The sequence below is a fragment of the Vanessa cardui genome, chromosome 28 (genome assembly GCF_905220365.1).
Source record: "Vanessa cardui chromosome 28, ilVanCard2.1, whole genome shotgun sequence".
NCBI lineage: Eukaryota > Metazoa > Arthropoda > Insecta > Lepidoptera > Nymphalidae > Vanessa > Vanessa cardui.
Genome location: NC_061150.1, coordinates 3,581,358 through 3,607,654, shown reverse-complemented (window position 1 = coordinate 3,607,654; position 26,297 = coordinate 3,581,358). Strand labels below are relative to the sequence as shown.

Genomic DNA, 26,297 nt, shown 5'->3' with positions numbered 1-26,297 from the left:
CAGTAATATAACTGAAATACTGAGATGTAGTGAATAGATTATATTAACTAAACATACTTATTAATCATTATATACTACGTAACCTAATTTTGTACCTATTTAATGTACGACCTATTGGAAATAAAGACAGTATCTATTCAGCAGTCTCGGCTTTCATTCCTCTCTCAGGGCACCATGTTACAATACTTTGGGTAGAAACTTTCTACCCAATAGAGGAAAGTAGTGGAATCAGTTTTTCTACTAGAAAGAATTACCACCATTTTTTTAATAAGTTTTCGTATTACAGTTTCTGTGGCGACACATATTTTATATACGTCTTCTGTGGGGTACGTCAAACCACCCGTATCTTTGATCGTTATTGGCTTATGATGAGGCAGCCTTTCTGTTGTACTTACGCTGTCTACAAATACAGCCTTGGCCAAAAGTATGGAGCACCCTATAAATGTTGCACGTGCATCATAAATACCGTATAAAACAAAGCCTTTTGTTTATACATTACCTGGGCGACATCTTCAAACGTCTTATGAACAATAGTTTTACTTGGTAGCTTGTAATAAAACCCCTATTGTTATGTAATTTACGTTTTTTGGAATAATCACTTTAGAATGATCACTTCGCTAATCACTTTCGTTGTGTACACACGCTGTGACTTAGTGCTCTCTTGCTGTTATTTTGTGTTAACATTATTTAATATTATTCCAAAATGCCTAAAAAGAATGAACTTACTCTGGAACAACGAGTGCAAATTCAAGTTTCCATGGCTCTCGGACAATAACAAAAGAGCCCGCTACGCTTGGGCCCTAAAATATCAATATTTTACGAAAGAAGACTGGTCAAATATCATATGGTCCGACGAATCAAACTTTGAGGTAAGTCAGATAATATTGTATACAATATAGATAAAACAAAATAAATTAAAATATTAATTAACCGATTCTATGTTTCCTAATTTCTTAACTATCTTGTTTACGATTAATTTCAGGTATTTGGTATCCCTGGTATCACCTACGTGCGTCGTCGCGTGGGCGAAGAATTCAACCCCCAATGCGTGGTACCGACTGTAAAACACCTGTGATCGACTCCAACTGTGACGGTGGAGGAAGCGTAATGGTCTGGGGCTGCATGACTGATTCTGGAGTTGGTGAAATGTTCGTATGCGAGGGTCGGATGGACTCTACAAATTACATCAATGTACTGGAATCAGCATTGGTACCCTCGTTTTCTACACTTTTTGGAGACACCAATATGGATGGAGTTAGATTCCAACAAGACAACGCGCCTTGTCACAAGTCAGCCCGCACAATGACTTGGTTTCGGGAAAATAATATAGAGCTTCTAGAGTGGCCTGCACAGTCACCGGATCTGAACCCCATTGAGCATTTATGGGGTATATTAAAGCGTAAGGTCCGGCGCCATACAATAACCACCAAAGAAGACCTGAAAAGGCGCTTACGTGAAGAGTGGAACAATATAAGCACCGAAGACTGTAAAGAACTAGTTACGTCGCTACCTGCAAGAATTACTGCTGTGATTAAGGCCAGGGGTGGGCCAACTAAATACTATTTTTTTGTAATAATAAACACCATATTAAACTTATAAAATTGTTTCATTTACTTCCGAATGAGCCTTCATAATAAAATTGAAATATATTGGGGGTGCTCCATACTTTTGGCCAAGGCTGTATATTACTTCATATTTGTATAACTTTGTCAACACCCGGGAAATATAGCCGGTTTGTAACCGACAATCAAATTTGAAATGGTATGTGTTCGTAACTGAGTATGTCAGCAAAAATTTTACAGTTGTTTTCGGCTTCTATGTCACATGCTAAGCAGCGACTAGCCGACGAGATTTCATATTGCTCATCATCATGTCTATTCACGTTTGTAGTGCTATTAATTACGTCCGTTGAAGATTTGTGTAGAATATTGAAATTGTCTAGTGGAATATAAATGTCTGTAAAAGATGAGCGAAGTTCTAGGTGATTTAATGTTTTTTATAGGCAGATCGAAATTGAAAAACATTCGGGTTATTGTTATATCCACCGTGTTTTCTGCTAACTATGAGAAAAAATAAAACAACTGGCTTGCAACAGTTTGTCAGCGACTGAATTTTTTTATTAAAACAAAAGAACGAACGAACATTACTTAGTTCACATAGATGCGAAAAGATGGCGTTCGTGTGTCTATCTATTTGTTATTTACAACACTCCCACTCAAAATAATTATAGGCACATTTAAAAGAAATTACATAAGTGAAAACAAAGTCTAATAAAAATTAAACTTCAATAATTCCTAAAGAATTCAAATGTTTATGATGTTTTACAGCACTTAAGCTTTTAGTAAGCAAATCTGCAGGCATATCTGATGTACATATGTATTTGACACTAACAATGTTTAATTTATTATTTCTCTGCAATAGTGGTATCTGACATCTATATGTTTAGTTTTATTATGAAATACAGGGTTCAATAATAGTTACTGCGCACTCATACTATCATTATACAATGTAATATTATACATTATTTTAGTCACTTCATGCTGTAAGTTTCTCAAATATACTGCCTCTTTGCAGGCTTCAGATATTGCTACAAATTCAGCCTCTGTACTAGAAAGCGTAATACACTTCTGTTAAGAACAACTCCAAGAAATAACTGATCCTGACAAAGTATAACAAAATCCCGAATAAGATTTCCTATAATTACCATCGTTACACCAGTCTGCATCAACACAATCTTCAATATTAATGTTTTTATTTTCACAATATTTCAAACCTAACTATTTAGTGCCTTTTAAATATCTTAATACTCTTTTAGCATAAACCCATTGCTGTTCAGTATTACAATTATTGAATTGAACACGACTAAATACATTAAACTGCCAATAAGCTGTTGATAGGGATTATCATTGTTACAATTATTCTCTTTCTTACATTTCGAATTTGCCTCCATTGTAGTATTTACAGTTTTACAATCAGCTATGTTAAACTTGGACAATAATCTATCAACATATTTCGCTTGACTCAAAGTAACAGTACAATTTTGTTTACCAAACACAACTGACATACCAATACATTCCTTTACTATTCCTAAGTCTTTTAATACAAAACACTTACTTAGAAAACTCTTAAGATAATCAGTTTCAGTTTTGTTATTCGAGAAAACAGAAAAGTCATCGACATACAATGTCACAACAGTTATACTACTACCAACACATTTTATATATAAACATGGTTCTATTCATGCGCTCACAAAGCCCGTTTTGTTCAGGGGTGTATGGGTTAGTTTTTTGATGAATTACACCCATTCTCTTTAACCTTCCTATACTCGCGCCAATTTTTGTAACACCTATACTCGCGCACGGTGTTACAGACCGATAGTTTGTACCCCTACAACATATTTTTTTTAACAAGAAACACATAAACTATTACTTTAAAGTTTCGTTCCCACAACTATATCAAACAACTCTCTAATAGGAAATATCTCCGGGGATGACCCGTCAGTTCTGAAAAAATCTATGGCATTTAGACGAGCGTTCCTTCTGACTCCAGCAAATAGTAAAAGGCCTAAAAAAGCTTCAATTTCAATATTGTCTGTATCGACGCAGTCTCTCTCTCTTGTGAAATTATGCTTCATGCGATTAATTTGTTCATTAGTGTACTTTACTATCAGGCTGATAGTGCCCTCCGAAAAAAAAGCCGCCACAGCTCACCTGGTTCCTTCAAATTTCTAGCTTCTCCTCTAACGCCTGGAAGTTGAGTAACTATATTTCTAGCACGTCGCCTAGTTGGGTTTGAGGCAGGAGATTTATTCCACCTTGTCTGTCCATCTTTTCCTAAGTAAAAATCATGGGATCGTTCATTATGTTCTTCCTCAGATATCTCGTCATTGTCATCGTCTTGCTCGGTATCGTATGTCTCTTCTTGTACCTCCACGTTATCTTCCACCTCACTGTCATTTTCGTCTTCATAGCTTGAGCTAGAACTTAATTCTTCCAGCAACAATCTGATGTGATCATCGTCCATTTTGATACGAATTAAAACCTAAAAAAGAATGATAAAATTGGTCAAAATATAATATAGAGCAACATACATACATATATTTTACTATATATACATACTATATAGACATTTCTCGCAAGTCGCTATGTATTGTCTAATGTTTTTAAAAGTTTAAAGGTTATATTTTCTTATTTTACAATGTTTATATTATTAAAATTAATAAAACTGTAATTTACTTAATTTGTAAGTGCTAAAAGGGAAAAAAAATGTCATTGAGACATGGTTGTCTTAAAGATTTATTTATCGAAACTTAAAATTATTATATTTAACTTCCAAGAGGTACGTAAACATAAAGTTATTATTACACTAAGTATACGATATAATTGCAAGGACTGTAAGTAAGAATGTTAGAGTTTAAAACAAGTATAAACAATTAATATCGTTTATAATTATAATTAAAGAAATTTGAGTTTAACTGTGAGTAACATAACCTTCAAGTATTTTTAGTTGAATTTTCCTTACAATTTTACGTTAAAATACTTATACATATTTAGAACAACTATTACTAACTATTTATAAGTAAAATGAATTTGCAAAGACATTATCTATTTCTAAATTTTTACTTTCATTTCCTGTTTATATTTTTATGTTTCAATTATTTTGTTATATTGATAATACCTAAATGATTTGTTTATTTCATTATTTAATAATAATCATACATAATTTGGTGTATTTAACGGCAATTATATCTCATTGTCATTATGTATATGAACCAAATTATATTTATATTATTCGATTCTTTTTTCTAGATCATGATTATTCTGTATGGTTGTGAATGTGTGAATAAAATTACTGTTTGCGATTACAGTTTCATAGAAGAAATACAAACCTGGATACTATGATAAATATAGATATGCAAATACATTAATGCTGTATTTTCCAGCATGAGGCTACATCTATACCTCTAACTTGAAGATTCTTAGTGAAAATGTAGTAATAAATGTAGTTTTAAATAATAAAACAAATAATAATTACTGTAATAACTTTGGTTTTTTACTAAAATATAATATTATGTATTGCATACATAAGTTATGTATTTACATTAAACAATAAAGATTGTTTAATTGTTTGTTTTAATGTACCCATTAATTGAAAAAGTATGAATAACAACAACATCTTATTAAGCAATGATAATTTTTGTTAAATTGGTTATTTATATGTTCAAAACAAACCACTGTAGTCAAGAGTATTCATATTTATTTATAGATTTTTCTTACAAAATTATGAAGAAATTTATAATCATTCTTAATTCAAAATTATTTTATAAAACCATGCCAGTAACACAAAATAAGAGATACAGAATAAAGAGATAAATCGATTTTTTAGTACATTTATTGTTAGAATTAAATAATTAGAAAATTAATTATATGGATAATTAGATTGTAGTTTAATGCATGGCCACATGTTTCTTGGATGTTGTCTGTCTGCACCAAATCATCATTAATAGCTTAGCTGCTACAAATAAAGGATTGATACACTGATAGCCTGAAAAATAAATTTATTTCATTTAAAGATGTTTTCAGTAAAGATTTATGGTTGATTAATAATACTATGCATTATCTCCATTATATCTACAACACATTCTCATCTTCCACCCATGAATATAATAAAAATAAGTAAGGTATTTATATTATGTTTTCGAATATACTCATTTAACCAAAAGACACAAATAACAAATATATCTTCTGTTGAATATTTTGTTCTCTAGTTTAAGTAATGTAGTGTAAAGTAATACATAATAAAATATTATTAAATTACTCAAATGTCTTTACAATAGTCATTTATTTTAATGTAATTAAATAACATACCATACCATAAAAATAAATTTTAAATTTACTTACCTTGCGGTTGTATCATATGATGTAATTAGATTATATATATATATATATATATATATGTATAATAATATTTAAAACAATATAATCAGTATTTTCTTATATTAATTGAGCGTTCATTTCTTCTTCACATGTCCAAATACTTAATAACTTTGTTCTAAGGCAATTATCAATAATGTTATAACCATTTTAGCTAATATAATATTGTTTTCCGTATTTGAATTTGATAGTTAATTTTTAACATGAGCACTCACTGGCTCCCAGCTAAACAAATTGAATTACAATTCCAACTCGATAAGAAATTAACGAAAACGTCAAAATACTTGCTTACGAAAACGTCAAAATACTCGTACGAGCAAAATGTCGAAAACCGCGAAAGTAAAATAATTTATAGTTAACTGTCAAACTCGTACTAGGGGTACTTCTATTTAGAATGAAGTTACTATTTTTTTTTTATTTATACCTCATAAAAATTTACAAAAAATAAAAAAAAACACGTGAAAGAATCGATAAAATATCTTAAGAAATAAGAAAGTTATAGGACTTTGAAGTTGCGGTTGTAGAAAATATAATTTAGTATGTAATACAATTCACATATGTATGTTATTTTTCAGCTTCTATATAATATGATTAATGTGTTTTTAATACTATTATATTTATTTTAGTGATACCATTGATGCTCACAGCATACCAGCATGGCAGAAAAACATGTGATAATACAGGAATAGCATCTATATATTCTATCATTTCTACACAAAATGATCCATATTTTAACGAGGGAGGAAAACATATTTGGGATTTGAATATGAAACATTAAAAAATTATACACATTTTGTTGTTTTATTATTTATGCAATACTGTTTTTGTACATATAGAAATACAAATTATTATCATTACAGTATCTGTTTATTACAATGGTCTTCAAATAAACAAAATGTTACAATTAGATTAGTAAAGTAACTGACATTTAATAATTCATTACACTTAATTTAAATAAATAATTGAAATACAAACATACCTAATTGGTATATATTTATTTAATAAGTTATTTTGATATTAAATAACATTAATAGTGTACATTATACAATTTATAACACTTCATTTTATTAAATAGTTAAAATATTTGCAATGTCTATACTAATTTATTTTTTTAATTAACTAGACACTTATACATGAATAAGTGTCTAGTTAATTAAAAAAATAAATATATATATAAATATAAATATACTAGTTGTATTTTATCAGAATTTCTTATTTTGTCTTTTCCTTTAAGATTTAGTATATTCCACTGACTTGAAATACATGTAATATTTTTTTGTTTGATTATTATTAAATATCCTAGTATATGTTAGACACAACAGTATGCAGGAATCCAGCTTAAATTAGAATAGAAATTGAAATTCAAGTATCTACTTATTGTTCTTAAATCTTTCCCATGTAGCTTCAATTTGTCCGTGTAGTTTGTATGGTATCTGGTTGTAATAAATTATATCTGTTTACCTATAATTTTTATATGTATATGTATTTTCTAGTAAGATATTATTGACTTAGCTGTAGTCTTATATAAATGTATGCAATCCAATCTGAAATAGAATGATAAAAAATTGATATGTTAATTAGAAGGAACTAATACCCTTAATATAATAATCAGCATTATTATATGTTAAAGAAAAACTGTGTAAAATGGTAAACCTCAGATCAAGGCCTTTACAGCTTAATAAAGGTTTTTGATAATTTTCTATATATTAGATCTTAATTGTCAATGAATTATTAGTAATTCGTAGTTGCGAGTTAAATATGACTTCATTTTTAGTAATGAAGAAAAGTAAGATCTACTTAGGTATGTATGCTTACGTTAGGATACATTCTCCGAGTGATAATATCATGCCAAGGTAGTTTTATTTGGTCCGAAGATACATTATTAATAGATCACATACATTTACAGTTTTCGCTTAAGCCTTCCGCCACCTTTGATCTACTTTTAATTTGACGTATTTAGCCGAGATTAGTTTCATTTTTTAATTTCGAAATCGAGATCAGATATCTGAACGGATACACATAATACTAGAAGCTACATGGGTTTAACTGGACATTTCATACATGAAAGTGAACTATTGAGCATAAGTTTTGGAGTGTCCCATTTAACGGAACCCCATAATGCTGCACCCCTAGTACGAGTTTCAATACTTGACGCGTTAATAACGTATCGACTTCTCGATAACGTTTACGAAGTATTATTATAAGTTTGCGTTTAAACCATGATAACTGTCAAGCTACTCGAAATAGACTACCACACAATTTATATTTCCATCTCACTTACACGCGCTAAAAAAGTTGAGACAAATATATTCGACCGTTTTTATTGTATTTGACATTTTTCATCATGTTTTCTTGTTGTCATACAATATTCGCGCGCAATTCCTATGTCAACCTATTGACAAACTCAAACTCAAATTGAATTGAATTATTATTAAGTTATTATCATGGCAAGAAGAACGTCGCAAACACAATTTGAGGTGATGGTGGATTTTATGAAGAGGTGAATTAAATATGTTTTATTACGTCAGTGTAATATATGTGATATCCTTCAATTAAAAAGTAATAAATTATAATCTCAAATCTAGTAACGGCGACTTTTGATTTTGAAAAGATCTTTGTTTGCTGGAGGAATTATTGTTCGTTCGTCAAACTCGGTTCCTAAGTTACCCAAAGATAGTTTACCTGAAGTTAGTGGATTTGTCAAGAATTGAGATGTTGATGGCTCGTTATGATTTTGTTCACAATTAATTTGATCTTTATTAGCTAAATGTGGTAAATGTGATAAGTATTGAGACATGTACCCTACTTGTTGAATGAGTGTATCTATTCGCGGGTCCGAACATGTCTGAACACGTTTATACTTACTTTTCTTTCGCCTTTAGTCGGGCGGAGGTGAAGCTGTGCCTTCTTCATCCTCCGAGGATGAAGAAAAAGTTGAAGTATTATTACTTATATTGTTCGAATGCCGATCTTCATCCGAAGCATCAGCAACAGAACTTGGTTCACCTCCGAAACTTACCGGATTGATTTCTTCCGGATCCATTTATAAACACTATTTAAACTATGTGTAAACAAATACGTATACCTAATATAAATTTACATACGATACCTTATATATTAAAATATGTATACCTTATATAAATTCTAATTGTATTTAAACACTTTTTTACAATTACTTAAACTCTGAAAAATTTTGCGATGTTTAAGCGGCAAAATTCACAAACGCTATGAGCTGTCAATCACATTCCTGAGACAGAAGATGAATCTCATTGGTAAGAGAAAGAGACAGGTATAGAACCAGAGATAATTTGGTAAGTTTTATCATAGATTTATAAGATAAGGCAGATTCACACAACAGCTTTCTTCATCATAACGCTGTGAGTTTTAGGAAATCACATAATAATTAATATAATGGTCTTAATTTTCATATTATTTCAGGATCAACAAGTCAAACACCCCCACCGACATCACAGACTTCCCGCCGCTGCCGCCGCCGCTTTACCCCACTAACTAACCGGTAACTAACTTCGGTAAAATTCATAAATCATACAGGATATTGCTCCGTATATAGCAGTAATTTTTAACAAGAGTTTGGACACGGGTTCATTTCCTGACTTGTTAAAATGTAGTAAAGTCTTACCACTTTTTAAGAATGGAAATAGGAGCGATACCAGTAATTACAGGCCTATTTCAATACTCCCATCTTTAAGTAAAATTTTCGAAAAAAATATTTTAAATCAATATCTTATCCATTTTGGTACAAATAAAATTTTTCATAGTGAGCAATTTGGTTTTACAAGAGGTCGATCAACAACTGATGCGGGAATTGCGCTTCTTAAGCATATTTACGATGCTTGAGAGAAATCACAGTATGCTATTGGAGTATTCTGTGATTTATCTAAAGCATTTGATTGTGTAGAACACGAGACGCTTCTTTATAAGCTCAAATATTACGGCGTTAAAGGTAGGGCTCTTGATCTCATTGCTTCATACTTAAGTCAAAGAATTCAGCAAGTTTTCATTAATGGAATAAAGTCTACTGGATCTACGCTAAAAATGGGTGTTCCACAAGGTTCAATTTTGGGTCCCTTTCTATTCCTAGTATATATAAATGACCTTCCTTTCTTTGTTAAAGGTATTTGTGATATAGTATTGTTTGCTGACGATACTTCACTGATTTTTAAGGTTGACAGGAAAAAAACTGACTATGACGATGTGAACGGTGCCTTATCACAGATACAAGATTGGTTTAATGTAAATAATTTGGTTTTGAATACTCAACAAAACAAAATGTGTAGTTTTTACCCTACCCAATGTTAGGAAGCAAAATTATAATATATCTTTAAGCGGTGGCCCGCTTGATGTAGCCGATACTACCGTGTTCTTGGGAATAGAATTGGATTCCAGACTTCAGTGGAGTCCCCATTTGTCGTCCCTAACAGGGAGACTCAGCTCCGCAGCATACGCGGTTAGAAAAGTTAGACAACTAACTGATATTGATACCGCTCGTTTAGTTTATTTTGGTTATTTTCACAGTATTATGTCATATGGCATATTACTTTGGGGTGACGCTGCAGACATTGAATCTGTCTTTATTTTACAAAAGAGAGCAATTCGGTTTATTTATAATCTTGGAGCTAGAGACTCTCTTCGGGATGTTTTTAACAGAGTAGGAATACTCACCGTTGCGTCGCAATATATTTACAACAATATCATGTATATTCACAGTAACATTGATAACTTTGATAAAATCAGTGATAATCATTGTATATGCACTAGAAGTAAGAATAAGCTTATAACGCCAAGTTTCCGACTCCGCAAAGTCAATAAATCTTTCTTGGGGCAAGGTATCCATTTCTATAATAAAATTCCACAGACATTTTTAACTTTGCCGTCTCGTAAATTCAAATCGTTTATAAAAAATACATTGGTGAAAAAGGCGTATTATTCGATACAAGATTTTGTAGATGATAAAAAAGCGTGGAATTAATACCTGTTGACTTCCAGGCAGGATATATTAATTTAATAATTGTATTAACTTAAAAATTAACTAACATGACTGTATTTTTTTAAATGTTGAAAAAGAGTAACTACTGAGTTTCTTGCCGGTTCTTCTCGGTAGAATCTACTTTCCGAACCGGTGGTAGCTTCACTTAATTGTTAAATGACGATTCAAAAGTGCTTGTAAAAGCCCACTTGAATAAAGTATACTTTGATTTTGATTTTTTGATAACCTTCGGCCTCCGTGGCGCAATATGTCTAGGGCCTTCCTTTGTGGAAGCAACGGCACCAATTTGTTGAGAACGACGAGCGGTGGCGTACAGTTTTAAAAGAAATTGCCACTGAGCACTTCAGAATAAGAGAGCTGGAGTTACAACAGCAAGCTCAGTGGCAAAATTTAATTCAAAAATTGATTGAAATTATGTTTTTTTAAATTATTTATAATAAAAATTATAAATAATTTAACATCTTTAATTTGCCTCTTCATTTACACCATAACGTCTAAATAAAACAAGTACTAATCAATTTCAATGATATATTTTGTACACAGCCAATTTATTATATATAAATTTATACATATTTCATTATTTAATATCTGAAATATAATAAGTTGCTTCTCATTTAATCCTTTGTATTGGGTCTCGTCTATTAGTTTTTTAATTCTGAAACAAAGCAATCACTTTGATAGGCACTAATAGCAATATATTCATTGCTTAATTTTTCTCTGTTGTGAAAGCCAACCTATTAAAAATATAAAATAATTTAATTTAGTTCAAGTGTCAGTTATAATTAAATTATATGAAGTTTCTCTGTATGAAAACTTAGCCTCTTCTTTGTGTTGTCATCTAGCATCATCATAAATATACACATCAAGTAGTATATTTCATGGTACTGGACCATGTAGCCTTCTAGCCACATGATCGCGTAGCAGGCGGCCCAGAGTCAAAAGGGAGTGGTCTTGCTCTGCTTGCCAAGGAACCTCCAATTGATTCACTTCTTGATTTACTGTTGAATAATAAGATAATAAGGGAAATCATAATTTTTTATACACAGAAAAATACTGTTGAAATTATTGTTATATTAAATAATAATAATAATTTTAACAGTATATATAAATAATTTATTTATAATACTATTAATATTAATGAATAATTAACATTATATAATGTTAATTGACTAATCAATGATCTTGGAGCGCTGGCACTCTTTAATCCAGTGCAATGTTGTGCAAAACACTACATGCAGTAACTATTTGTGCACATTTTAGAGGCTTATAATGAAGGACTCTATCCTTGCACAGGCACTTCCATCTATTTTTAAGGCGCCCAAAGGTATTTTCTACTATGACCCGGGGCTTTTGAGTGTAACCTATTATAAGTTTCCTCAGCAGATCCAGGTGGTGGATTATTGTATGGTGTCATAAGCCATGGCCGTTGAGGATACCCAGAGTCACCTATAAATTATTTTTTATTAAAGTTTTACCCATTCACTATGTAAGTCAGGTACAAACTTAATATTCAAGAATAAACAAAGCATACCAAGTAACCAAACAAGTTCACCATTCTGATGCAAATTTTGCATGTATGTGTTTATTTGGCTGTTCTCCCAAACAAAAGCATTGTGGTTGGTTCTTCCAAATTTTGTGTTGACACTTAATATTTCCCATTGTGATCAGCTACCCGACAAAATAAAAATAGTACTATTTATGTAGTGCTTATTCATTGATTATTCTTAATTTAGAAAAATGTCTTACTATTGGATGATTTTTTAAGAGTTAAGTTTTTGAGGTTGGCAGCATTGGTTATTTATGGCGTCAAACGTCACATGTCGAAATGAAAAATTTTCAGCATACTCTGCCATTTTATCATGGAAAAACATACGAGCAACGATTGCAAATCGTTGAAATTTATTATCACAATTCGTGTTCTGTGAAAAATGTGCATCGTTTATATTATATTACGGTCGTCATAATCGACCTGGTGAATCAACAATTCTTAAAAAAACTTTCAATCTTCTGAATCAAAAATTACTTTATTAGACTTAAAACCATCGACACGCATGCGTACAGTGCGTACCAAAGACAATATTGCAGTCGTAGCGTCCAGTATTAATGAGGATCGTGAAATGTCAATTCGTCGTCGATCTCAGCATCTGGGCATGTCGATTTGGGTTTGAAAGCCTACAAAATTCAACCTCCTGCAACAATTGAAGCCGAATGACCTACCATTTGGTGACCTTACAACAGCTCAATGAAAATCCGTTGTTTTATCGAAAAATTGTGTTCAGCGATTAGGCTCATTTCTGGCTCAACGGATACGTAAACAAACAAAATTGTCGCATCTGGAGGCCAAATGCTGGACAAAAATTACCGATGCATCCCGAAAAAACTACAGTTTGGTGTGGTTTATGGGCTGGTGGCATCATCGGTCCATTTTTCTTCAAAGACGACCGTGAAAGAAATGTTACTGTCAACGGTGAACGTTATCGAGCCATGATACGTGACTTTTTTTGCCCCAGTTGGCTGACTTGAACTTGGTTGACATGTGTTTTCATCAAGACGGTGCCACATGCCACACAGCTCGTGAAACAATGGACATGTTGAAGGATGACTTTGGTGAGCAGCTCATCTCTCGAAATGGCCCTGTGAGTTGGCCACCAAGATCATGCGATTTAACGCCTCTTGATTATTTCTTGTGGGGTTATGTAAAGTCGTTAGTTTATGTAGACAAGCCGAACACGACGGAAGCTTTACGGCATAACATAACACGCGTTATTTGTTCAGGCCGAAATGCTCGAAAAAGTGACGCAAATTGGACCTTTGGAATGGACCATTTGAAACGGAGCCGTGGACAACATTTACAAGAAGTTATATTTAGGCAATAGTTTATATTTGGCAAAGGCCTTTGTTGATTCCAATAAAAAATTTAAAGATATGGTGCAAATTTGTGTGTTTCATTCGACTTTTAAAAAAAACTACGCTTAAAAAATCACCTATATTTGAACATTTAAAGAATGGTAGTGCTTTCTACAATAATTTATATATGTTCCTCGTCTATATGAGGTTTCACAATCCTGAAGTGATTGCCATCCACACACCCTACCACTCCAGGTATTCCACAGAGATTGAAAAAACTGATAAATAAAGAAAATAGTTATTGTTAAACATTTTTGTTGATATTTATATGACGGTGACGCATAATTTAAGAAGGAATTATTGTATTCTTTTTTTTTTTAATTTATTTTAAATTTTTAATTTTTACAATAATGTTAACAAATTTGTTTGTTCTCACCAAGCTATTAGACTTGACGGTGAGACGCGCTCATTTTGTTTAAAATACAAAAATAATGGTTCACAATAAAATTAAAAAAAAATAATAAAACATAACATCTTCTTCTTAAAAACATAAAAGTAAATCAACACTATAACTTATTTTTAATATTATAAAGTTCACTGCAGTCTTGTTTCACGATGACGACTGGTTTTCGTCATTGAGTAACAAGTCCCTAAGTTTTATTTTTAACATTTGTTTACTTATTTTATCATTTTTCCTTAACATATCAAATTTATTAAATACTTTAGGTACAATGTATGCTGACAATCTCTCTCCATAATAATTTCTTAATTTTGGTTGTACTAATTTATTCTTTTCCACATTCCGGGTATTGTATACATTTTTTATCGGTATTTTATATTCTTTATTGTAATAATACTCTAATCCTATTAAATATTCAATTTTTTTTCAATCGGTAAAATTTTACAAACACTAAAGAGTTTTTCATAATCCTTATTACAATTATCCTTGTCTTTTTTACTTACTAGGAACTTGATCAGTCTTATTTGTAAATTCTTAACGTCCTTTATATACGTCATAAACGTTCGCCCGTATACAATTAATCCGTAACTTATCAATGAGTCAGCAAGCGCAAAGTATACGATCCTTAAAGTATTTTTGTTTAATACTATTTTCTTGTCAGATGTTATGTATTGTCACTTTACTATGTACAATTCTTTAAGTTAATTAAAGCCAAGTTCTCTTATGGTTTGGTCATTTATGTATCAGACGGCGCATGGTGCGCCATCTTGTTTTTCATACTGGCTGGAAAAGAGTGTCAATGGAAGTCTAACGGCGCTCTAGTGAAGCGCCGCGGCGAGGGTAGCGAGGCTATCTATAGCGAGCTGGCTATAGCCATCTTGAATGCAGTTACATTCAAGATTTCCTTTTTTTGATTTTGATATATTGATTGATTTTGTAATAAACTCAGTGTTCTATGTGTGTTTGTGTATGTGATATTTTAACATAAAGATATTTATAACTACTGTCAAAATATCTGTGATTGATTGCTTACAGTGGCGGCACGCTATGATGGCCGTTTTGACGTTTCCCGCTCATGAAGTTTCGTCTTTAATAAATAGTTACATCAAAGGAGCAAATTGTCTTTATTGTCAATCGTGACGTGCAGTTAGTCATAAAATTTGTCAAATGTGATTTCTAAACTACAAGTATTAGGGTACCGCGAAAATAACTTTTTTTTTTGCGTAAAAGTGTCACACTCTCACACTCAACCTCGTAGTCGGTGTTATATTTGTGTTGACAGTAAATATTTTATAAATTATTTTTTTTATTTATGTATGTTTATTGTAGAAAATGATAATAGAAATAATATTAGTATTTAGAACAGGCAACAGAACGTACCTACATCATTACATGGGAAAGACGAAAGAGGATTTCCGGTCATTAGAGTAACCTTCACCATCACAACTCAACTATGTTAGATCCTGAAAGTGTATTTAGAAATCAGGTAGGAAAACGATATAATGATCAGAGTTCAAAATGTGAGCAGAGAATATGTACGGAACCCGCGATTTTTATGTGTGGAAATTGTCCTGATTTGCAGGATTATAACTCCACAGATCTGTTTGATAAAATGTTATTGTTTATTCAGTTTCTTAGTTTAGAAAACACTATTGTTATGTTGGTTTTGCAAACAACTTTAAAAAAAAAGTTTTTTTTCATACATAACCCTTTGTATTCTATTATATCTATTAGAGGGTATTATTGATAGTATCTGGAAGTATGTATACTACAACTATAAATAACTTATAAATAACTTCTGACCATTGTGGTCAGAAGTTTTCATTAAAACACAAAGAAATAAATCATTTAAAAAAAATAACATACAGGCCAATAACGGCTAACAAATTACATTGTTTTAAAGATATTGTGGCGTATAAATTGTCTAATCTAGATCTTACGACACTGGATCCAAATGAGCTTTATAATTCATTTTTTGAAGTAATACTAAAAGAATTTAACAATATATTTAAAATGAAATCATGTTATAGTAACACAAAATTAAAGTTTAGTGACTGGGCTACTGTTGGTATTTATAAAAGTAGAAATAAATTATACGACTTATATGATATGAGGCGGTGGAAGCGTAGCCTTTTTAGAATACGTCATTAAATATTCCAAAATTTTTAAAACAGTATGCATTTCTGCTAAGTCCTTATATTTAAAGAAAAAAATCCTGAATTCTGATAATAGAATTAAAGCCACATGGGATGTTATTAGTAGTGTTAGTGGAAAACCCAAAAAGGAAATGATACCAATAGAATTGAACACAGGTAGTAGATACACGAGTTCTGAATTAGGGGAAGTCCGGGCATAGCGAACAGGCCAGGCAAAGCGAATACTCCCCACTACTAGCAAACTTCGGCCGCGATTCTGTCCGCCATGCGCAGGGACACCCACCCGGTACCCCTCAGTCCTGTACCAATCGAACTAACGAGCGGCCGCGTCTAATTTCGCATTAAATTTAAAAAATCGAAAAAGTGCACAATTGTTACAACATTTCATGGTAAGTAATTTGTTTATAACTATTAGTATATGTTTAGAATGATTATGAGTCGATTGTGTCCTTGAAGTGAATGTATTCAAGTAAAAATACTGAATGATTCGTTCGGTAATTCTTACTGTGTTCGGTTTTAGGTTAGATTCTGTTCAAAAAGTACATGCCGGGCAAAGTGATTTGGGCATAGCGGATACTATATTCGCTTTGCCCGTTGCCTATTCGATTTGCCCTAGTAGAAGTTGAGTGTGACTAAGTAGTATTTATATCTTCAATTGTTTCAGATGGTTTATAAATATAAACGAAAAACAGATCAAGCTCAGTGGAGTGAAGATACAATGATGATTGCTGTGGCAGAATGCAAGTCTGGGGCTCCAGTGAAAACGACAGCTACAAAATATGGCTTACCTTATGCTACACTTTATCGGCATGTGAAAAGTGGTTGTTCATCTGCTCAGCTTGGCCGATTTCGCAAAGTATTTACTGACGCACAAGAAGCCGATTTTCAAGAATATTTAAGAGAGATGGACAGTGTTTTTTATGGATTGACTCGTGAAGATTTCAAAAAATTAGTCTATGTTTACGCAAAGAAAAATAATCTTGCACGTCCACCAAGTTGGGACAAAAATGAGAAAGCAGGAGATGACTGGTTAGCTGGTTTTTTGGGTAGAAATCCATCCATTTGCCTCAGAGTTCCAGAAGCGACTTCAGTTGCCAGGGTTAAAGGCTTTAATCGTCCTCAAGTCGAACGGTTCTACGAGCTGCTGTCGGAACAGGTAGAAAAACACAAGATCGATGGTAGCAGGATATACAATGTCGATTAAACCGGGATACAAACGTCAACAAATAAGCCACCTAAGGTTCTTTCTACTAAGGGTAAGAAGCAGGTAGGGGTCATTGCTAGCACGGAACGAGGACAAACCACAACAATTGTGTGTTGCTGCAATGCATCTGGATCATTTATACCACCATTCATGATATTTGCACGCAAAAGGATGCAAGATCGCCTGTTGGATGGTTCTCCTCCAGAAACACAAGGAACTTGCTCTCCATCTGGGTGGATTAATGGAGAAATATTTTTGGAATGGATCAGGTTTTTTACTTACCATGTACGACCCACTGCAGAGAGTAAGGTTTTACTAATATTGGATAATCATGAAAGCCACAAATTTTATCCTGCCCTGGAGTATGCAAGTCAAAACCATGTAATTCTCTTGTCCCTACCCCCTCACACATCAAACAAGTTACAACCTTTGGATGTTGCCGTATATGGCCCCCTAAAAATATTCTTTGAACAAGAAATAAACCGATTCCAAAAGGCGCATCCAGGAAGGATTGTCAACCAATATGACGTGGCGAGATTGTTCACTCCTGCATATCTGAAATGTGCTACTGCCAACAATGCTGTCAAAGGTTTTCAAACACCCGGTTTATGGCCAATAAATAAAGATGTGTTCGGAGAAGAAGACTACGCACCGTCTTCAACAAGCCTCTGTGATCGTAATGTCGCTAATCAAGATGATGGTCTTCAAACGTTAGCTAATCAAGATAATTCCGAACTCCCTTCGACATCTAGAAAAAGAGCTCAACACGAGGCGGTTGAAACCAACCAATCTGTGACTTTACATGAGGTGGATGATGAAACATCAACTGAAGTTGATAAATCTTCAGGTCCAAACAGTGAACCGCCAGCTCGTCAGGAAGTAAGTTTGGAATCAAACATTCAAGGATCATCAAGAGGTCCTTCCACATCAAACTTGGTAGCGTTCGAAATGGCTGTTGATGCAGAAAGATCCTCAACACTAAGTCTTAGAAAGTTTAGAAAAGAAAATAAGACTTCAAACAGTTCTAAAGTGTCTATGCCAGAATTAGACAAAGCAACTTTGGTTCCTTCAACGCCTGAAAAAATTGGACCTGAAAAAGATGATTCTACTAAAGATGAAGATGTGGTTTTGAAACGGGACTGTGCCTTGCCTACAGAGATCATATCTTTGCCTGAATTTATTGATTCTACCACAACGTCAATTGTAGATCTCAATGAGCTAGACCCACTTCAAAGCATGATGGATGAAGAAAATGATTCCTGCATGGAAAAAGGTCCAGAACCATCTGCTTCTGCAATTTATTTCAGCCCCAAAGAGATTAAACCCCTTCCAACACCATGTGTGCCAATGAGTACCCGCAAGCGAAAGATACAAAAGTCAGAAGTTCTTACGAGCACTCCAGTGAAAGAGGAACAAAAAGTTAAGTTTACAAAAATGAATACAACTGTATTAAAAAATTTAAACAAAGATTTAGATAAAAAACCAAAAACCAAAAATATAACAAAGAAAAATACCAAAAATTATAAAGTTAAGAAAGCTCAGAAAGAAGATACTAATATAAAATATACTTGTTATTTTTGTGGAGAAGATTATACAGAAATAAACGGACAACCAATAGATGATTGGATCCAATGTAGCTCCTGTAGCCAATGGAGTCATGAAAAATGTACGGCTTATGAAGGAATAGGCTTATTTATTTGTGACAACTGTACTGATTAGTTTTATTGTAGAAAAATTACTTGTGTTCACTTTGCCCTATCATCTTATCCACTTTACCCGGTGGGTTGGGCAAAGCGGATAGATCTCCTAATTTCATATTATTAATAATTTTGACTAAAGTATTAATGTTACGTATTTCTGTTGATTATATTGAAAACTTTAATAAATACTGATTTCTATAAACAAATAATTTTATTTCTATGTCAACTATTTCTGTTTCTACAACACTTCAAACATTAAGGTGTTCACTTTGCCCGGACTTCCCCTAGAGGTTGCTAATTTATTTGAATCATTTTTTGATAAAGTACCCCATAAAATAACATTTCATTTAAAATCATCTACATCAAATGCAGCTAAGTTCTTAAATAATAGTGTTTCTAAATGCGTTATTGATTTTTCATTTGAAACGGTTACTGCAATAGATGTCATAAAAGTATTTAAAACTGTAAATATTAAAAAAACTAACGACATATGGGGCATTTCGGTAAATTTTTTTAATAACATCATATACGATATTGCTCCGTATATAGCAGTAATTTTTAACAAGAGTTTGGACACGGGTTCATTTCCTAACTTGTTAAAATGTAGTAAAGTTTTACCACTTTTTAAAACTGGAAACAGAAGCGATCCCGGTAATTACAGGCCTATTTCAATACTCCCATCCTTAAGTAAAATTTTCGAAAAAATTATTTTAAATCAACTTCTCGTCCATTTCGGTACAAATGCTATTTTTCATAGTGAGCAATTCGGTTTTAGAAGAGGTCGCTCGACAACTGATGCGGGAATTGCGCTTCTCAAACATATTTACGATGCTTGGGAGAAATCACAGAATGCTATTGGAGTATTCTGTGATTTATCTAAAGCATTCGATTGTGTAGAACACGAAACGCTTCTTTATAAGCTCAAATATTACGGTGTTAAAGGTAAAGCTCTTGATCTCATCGCTTCATATTTAAGTCAAAGAATCCAGCAAGTTTTCATTAATGGAATAAAGTCTTCTGGATCTACGTTAAAAATGGGAGTTCCACAAGGTTCAATTTTGGGTCCTTTTCTATTCCTAGTATATATAAATGATCTTCCTTTCTATGTTAAGGGTATTTGTGATATAGTGTTGTTTGCTGACGATACTTCGCTGATTTTTAAGGTTGACAGGAAAAAAAATGACTATGACGATGTGAACGGTGCATAATCACAGATACATAATTGGTTTACAGTAAATAATTTAGTTTTGAATGCTCAAAAAACAAAATGTGTAGTTTTTACCCTACCTAATGTTAGGAAGCAAAATTATAATATATCTTTAAATGGTGACCGTCTTGAAGTAGCTGATACTACGGTGTTTTTAGGAATAGAATTGGATTCCAGACTTCAGTGGACTTCTCATTTATCATCCCTAACAGGAAGACTCAGCTCCGCAACATACGCGGTTAGAAAAGTTAGACAACTAACTGATATTGATACCGCTCGTTTAGTTTATTTTGGTTATTTTCTCAGTATTATGTCATATGGCATATTACTTTGGGGTAACGCTGCAGATATTGAATCTGTCTTTATTTTACAAAAGAGAGCAATTCGGTTTATTTATAATCTTGGAGCTAGAGACTCTCTTCGGGATGTTTTTACTTACTGTTGCGTCGCAATATATTTACAACAATATCATGTATACTCACAGTAACATTGATCACTTTGATAAAATCAGTGATAATCATTGTATATGCACTAGAAGTAAGGATAGACTTATAACGCCAAGTTTCCGACTCCGCAAAGTCAATGAATCCTTCTTGGGGCAAGGTATCCGTTTCTATAATAAAATTCCTCAGAAATTTTTAACTTTGCCGTTTAGTAAAATAAAATCGTTTGTAAAAAATACATTGGTAGAAAAAGCATATTATTCGATACAAGATTTTGTAGATGATAAAAAAGCGTGGAGTTAATACCTGTTGACTTCCAAGCAGGATACATTAATTGAAATAATTGTATTTAATTAACATGACGTTGTATTTTTTAAATGTTAAAAAAGAGTAACTACTGAGTTTCTTGCCGGTTCTTCTCGGTAGAATCTACTTTCCGAACCGGTGGTAGCTTCACTTAATTGTAAAATGACGATTCAAAAGTGCTTATAAAAGCCTACTTGAATAAAGTTTATTTTGATTTTGATTTTTTTTGATTTTACATTACAAGCAATTGTAACCACGGAATTAGATTTACAAACGAACATTTTTTTTACAATTTTGTAAAATTCGTTCTTAGTAAGTGCCTACACAGCAAAACATATTAGCGCTGAAATGATCCAATTGATACTATTTAGAATTTGCATCAGAAGGCGCAATAGTGTGCACGCTCGCTGTCAGAAAACGCCACATCGCGCCACGCGGCCGGACAAATTTGTTTCAAACTGCCATACAACTCGGCATTTGTTTTTCGAAATTCAAAATTTTTAAAAATGAACTCAACGTAATATGTTCGTCATATAGAATCACTGGCTAGCATAATTACCAATTTCGGTAAAACTCGCGGCAATGCTTAATGCAAAACACAGCAGTTTCGAATTGACGTTGCTACGAAAAGTACAGACCGTGAGTGCACTGCGATTCTTATTTTGACCTGGCTTTGGATTTCCGATATTGATACTACATTATTTGTTGACCCTTGGTCGTTCGTTTAGATTTTGATTAAGCCTTTTATTTTGGATTTCGTCGATATGGCCAAACGTACACAAAGAACTGTTCTAAACAGTCAGACACGTGAGTTCGTTGTACGCCTTCATAACTATTTCGAACGTGAAGCTGAAAATGGAGGACCAATTTAACCTGTATCATCAGTGGTTGAACGCGTACCTGATACACTTAATATTGGACAACGAACTGTTAGACGAATAACTAAAGAAAAATATGGCAAGACTGACAAAGAGGACAGTAAACTTCACACACCAAAAACAGAAACCGAGATAAACCAGTCGTAGGCATCGATTGTTTTGATGTCAATGCTATTCGAAGACATGTGTACGGCTACTATTTACGGTAGGAGTATACAACACGAGAAAAGTTAGTGAAATCACTAAAGGACGCTGGATTGTTCTTCGATGGGCAAAGTTCACAAACAAAGATTTTAACGAACGTTGGATTTCGATACAAACGATGTAACAAACGCAAAGTATTAATGGAAAGATTTGATATCGTTCTGGCAAAATATACTTTTTTACGGAAAGTGAAAAATATTGAAAATTGGCAAAATGTTGTGTTCTCAGGTGAAACATGGCTTAATGCTAACCATACAGTAAGCCGTTCTTGGAGCGATGACACTGCAGCTTCTACTTCCAAAGTTCCTGTTGGAAAAGGATCGCGACTTATCATTTGTCACGCCGGAACCATCAACGGGTTTGTCAAAGGTTCTCTCATGGCTTTTGCCTCAAAAACCACAGGTGACTACCACGAGGAAATTAATGGGGAAAAGTTTACTGAATGGTTTACCTCAATGTTGTGTAGGCTACCTGAACCATCTAATATAATGCCCCATACCACTCGATGCAAATTAACAAGCCACCTGCCCAATCCCAAAAAAAAGCTGACATCGTCGCATGGCTTAAAAAAATGGCGTAAGGTACCTGACCCATGTAAGGCCCACCTTATTTGTTTTTAAGTACAAAAAAAACAATACGAATGTTCAAATAAAACAAAAGTGTTAATTTAATCAATCATTTAATAATCAATGTAATCAAACTTATTTTGTTTAAAAAAACAGTGTTTTCTATTGACTATAAGCTTTTTTTTAAAAAGAAAGTTTTGGGCCTTATTTTGACCACTATTCCTTAATAAGGCCATACCCGGGCCTTATTATAACATATGAGAGTATTATGTTTATTTTAATATTCATATGTAGTATTTTCTTCGCAATCAAGTCTTCATACAAAATAAACTACATGTTAAAAATAAAACTAAATAAAATATTTACACCATTAAACTTTGTTGGGACAATAAACTTAAAAAAAATGAAATTCTTCGAGGTAGTGTAAATAAGTTGTGTTATCTACCTTAGCAAACGTTATTTTAAAGACAAAACATAACAATAAATAACAACAAAACATTAATTAAAAAATCAAACAAAATAGGAACTTCTTAATAACCATAAATAAGTATCTAACTATTAGAATCAGTCTTGACATTTACTTAAATGTAATAAATTCTTCAAAAATTACTCTTACAACATAACAATTCCAAGTAAGAAAAGAACCAAGCCCTACGTTAGTTGGTAATGCATGCCTCAGGACATTCGAAATCCTCATCATCGGCATCAAGACCCACACATATCTCGTGGTACCGGGCACCACATATTCTACATTGCCTCATGTCCAAAACTTTATCTTCTCTGCAAGCATGACAAAACCAAGTCCCAGCTAATGACTGTTGATTTTTTCTAGTCACTCCAGATTTCTGACCTCTACCTTTGGAGGTATTTAGTCTTCCTTTTGGCCTAATAGAAGATGTGCTTACCTTTCTTGTTGCAAATAGATCTTTTGTTACTTGTTGTCCTCTATAATTTAATGCTTTCTTTCGTGGGGCAGATGTGTTAATCTTAAAAATCTTTGGCGTTGGAATGAGTGTTTGGAAAGGTGACTTAGCCGCTATTGTATTGCTGGCTTGATTTACTAAGGGATCGACAGCAGGGATTTCTTTATATGAAGACTTGCAGTTTTCATCATTAATATCGAAAGCTTTTAGTTGGCTTGGGGTAGGAGTAACAGAACGCGTTCTTAGTACAGATAATGGGATATTATCGGAGTCTGATTCAGATTCAGAGACTGAGTTTTCATTTAAACCAGCAATATGGGTGATATTTGTTTTCTGTACAATGTCGTGGCTAGTGGACGCTATAACATTCTCACTGCTTGCTGGAATAGATAGTTCTGTTAATGCAGATGGAGCAAACGCCTCTTCAGCTATAGCTTCGGGGTCAAATGGGTAAAGACCGGTTGCTTTAAATCCATTTACGATATTATCATGCGTCATGCATTTGGGCCAGACTTCCGACAAAATCATGTTAAAACTTGATTTATTTAGTTTTCGTTCTGGATTTTTTGAAACAAATTTTAACAGTTCTTGATCCCAGTGATGCTCAAACGAGCGATATACCGATTTGTCCAAAGGCTGGAGTTCATGAGTCGTATTCGACGGAAGGCAATAAAGTGCTATATCATGCTTTGCAGCTTCTTCTACAATACTATAATCGAGATGACACGCAGCTCCATCAAAGACTAAAAGACACTTTCCTGATGTTTTATGTTTTGCCAAATGTTCAATGAACTGGATAAAAGTTTCATGAGTCATGTATCCCTTAGCAGTCATTTTGACTAATGATCCAGCTGGTAAATTGTCGGTAAATTCAGGTTTCATCCTTTTACCTCGAAACAAAATCATTGGTGGAATAGCATTCCCGACAGCATTTACACAGCCGACTACTGTTACACTTTCTGCATGTTCGTTTGCTATTTGGTGCAGTCTCTTTATTCCTTTTTGCGCTAACACGGTCTGCTGGTGATGAAGTGATATACGGCAGCTCTTTTCATCCATATTGTATAGGCATTCGGGTCTATTTTCAATGTGGAGTTCCTCTCGTAAGTTTTTTAATTTATCAAAATGATCACTGACGATGAATTTATTCAATTTTTGCGCCCTTGATGGGTTCATCATTTGGGCTTTTCTCCTCGTTAGTTGGGGATGCCTTTTAAGAAACAATTTCAGCCATTTTCTTCCAGCTGTAGAAGTTGTATCACTGAAGCGATTAGGTATGTTGTTTTTTTTACAAAAAACATATGCTTGCTTTCGAACAAGTTTAGGTGTTAGAGGCATTCCTACTTCAGCCAAGCGTATTATTCTGCTTACTAAATCGTCTTCTTGTTCTGGTGTTAAGGTAGCCGCTCGACCTAATTTTCTTTCCATTGAGCCAGTTTTCAAATGGTTCCTTAATGTTCTTCGTGGAATGTTATATCTCCTAGCAGCTTCTCTTTGGGAAAGTATATTTCGTTGCACAGCTCTCACAGCACAAGTGATCTGGTGCTCGGACCATTTTGCACGTTTTGGCTTCGATTTAGGTTCTGATTTTTCAACTGGTTCCATAATTCTACTGAAATAAAAATAAAAAAAATGCTTAATTTCATATAATCTTTATAAGGCCCATGTAGATTACAGATGGGCCTTATTAGGCTAGAGTAGTAACTTAACAAAAAAAAAAAATATACGTGTATAACATTTTAATTTCAAACGTAAATTGTAAGAACAACATGTATAAAATGCTAATAAACCACTATATATAATTAGAATAAAGATTCACTAAGTACTATTGAAAATACTTACTTTTTTGTACGTCGAAATTTAATAAGCGCCTACTAGCAATCGCACGCGCTGCTTTCTTTCGACTGCACATTCCTACAGGTTCGCGTTAGCGAAGCGGTAGCTATGGCAACGGCGGCCATTCAAGGTTAGACACTCGACGTTGTTAGTTCAATCGGTTTGAATTTGTAATTTAGGATATTTAAAACGCGGGCTTTATTAGGCACTGGGCCTTACATGGGTCAGGTACCTTAGATGCAAACATAACAATGTTAAAGGCGGAATTATGATGTCTTTTAAAAGATAACAAACCAACCAAGATCCGATACGTCATTGATGAAATAGCGTTAGAACATGGACACAGAGTTATACGGTTACCGCCTTACCATTGTGAATATAATGCAATTGTGTTGGTGTGGGCCCAAATTAAGGGATATGCTGCAAGGCAGAATACAGAACCCCCACATACCACAACTAAAATGCTAAAATTTTAGAAAAAGCTTGTGAACATGTGACTAAACAAGAATGGGAAAAGGTTGTAAAAAGAACGATTAAATTAATAAAGGACGATTATGAAACAAATGTGAAAATAGATAATATTTTAGAAAATGAACTAAACGACCGCGCGGACCGCGTGCGTCTTT

At 33.2% G+C, this 26,297-nt stretch overlaps 1 protein-coding gene across 1 annotated transcript; it reads right to left on the bottom strand.

Annotated features, from left to right (window-relative positions):
- Positions 1–23,568: 23,568 nt before the first annotated feature.
- LOC124541384 lies at positions 23,569–25,440 on the bottom strand. The gene has a single exon (XM_047119240.1). The coding sequence runs from the start codon at positions 25,438–25,440 to the stop codon at positions 23,569–23,571; it is 1,872 nt and encodes a 623-aa protein (XP_046975196.1).
- Between the last annotated feature and the right edge of the window lie 857 nt (positions 25,441–26,297).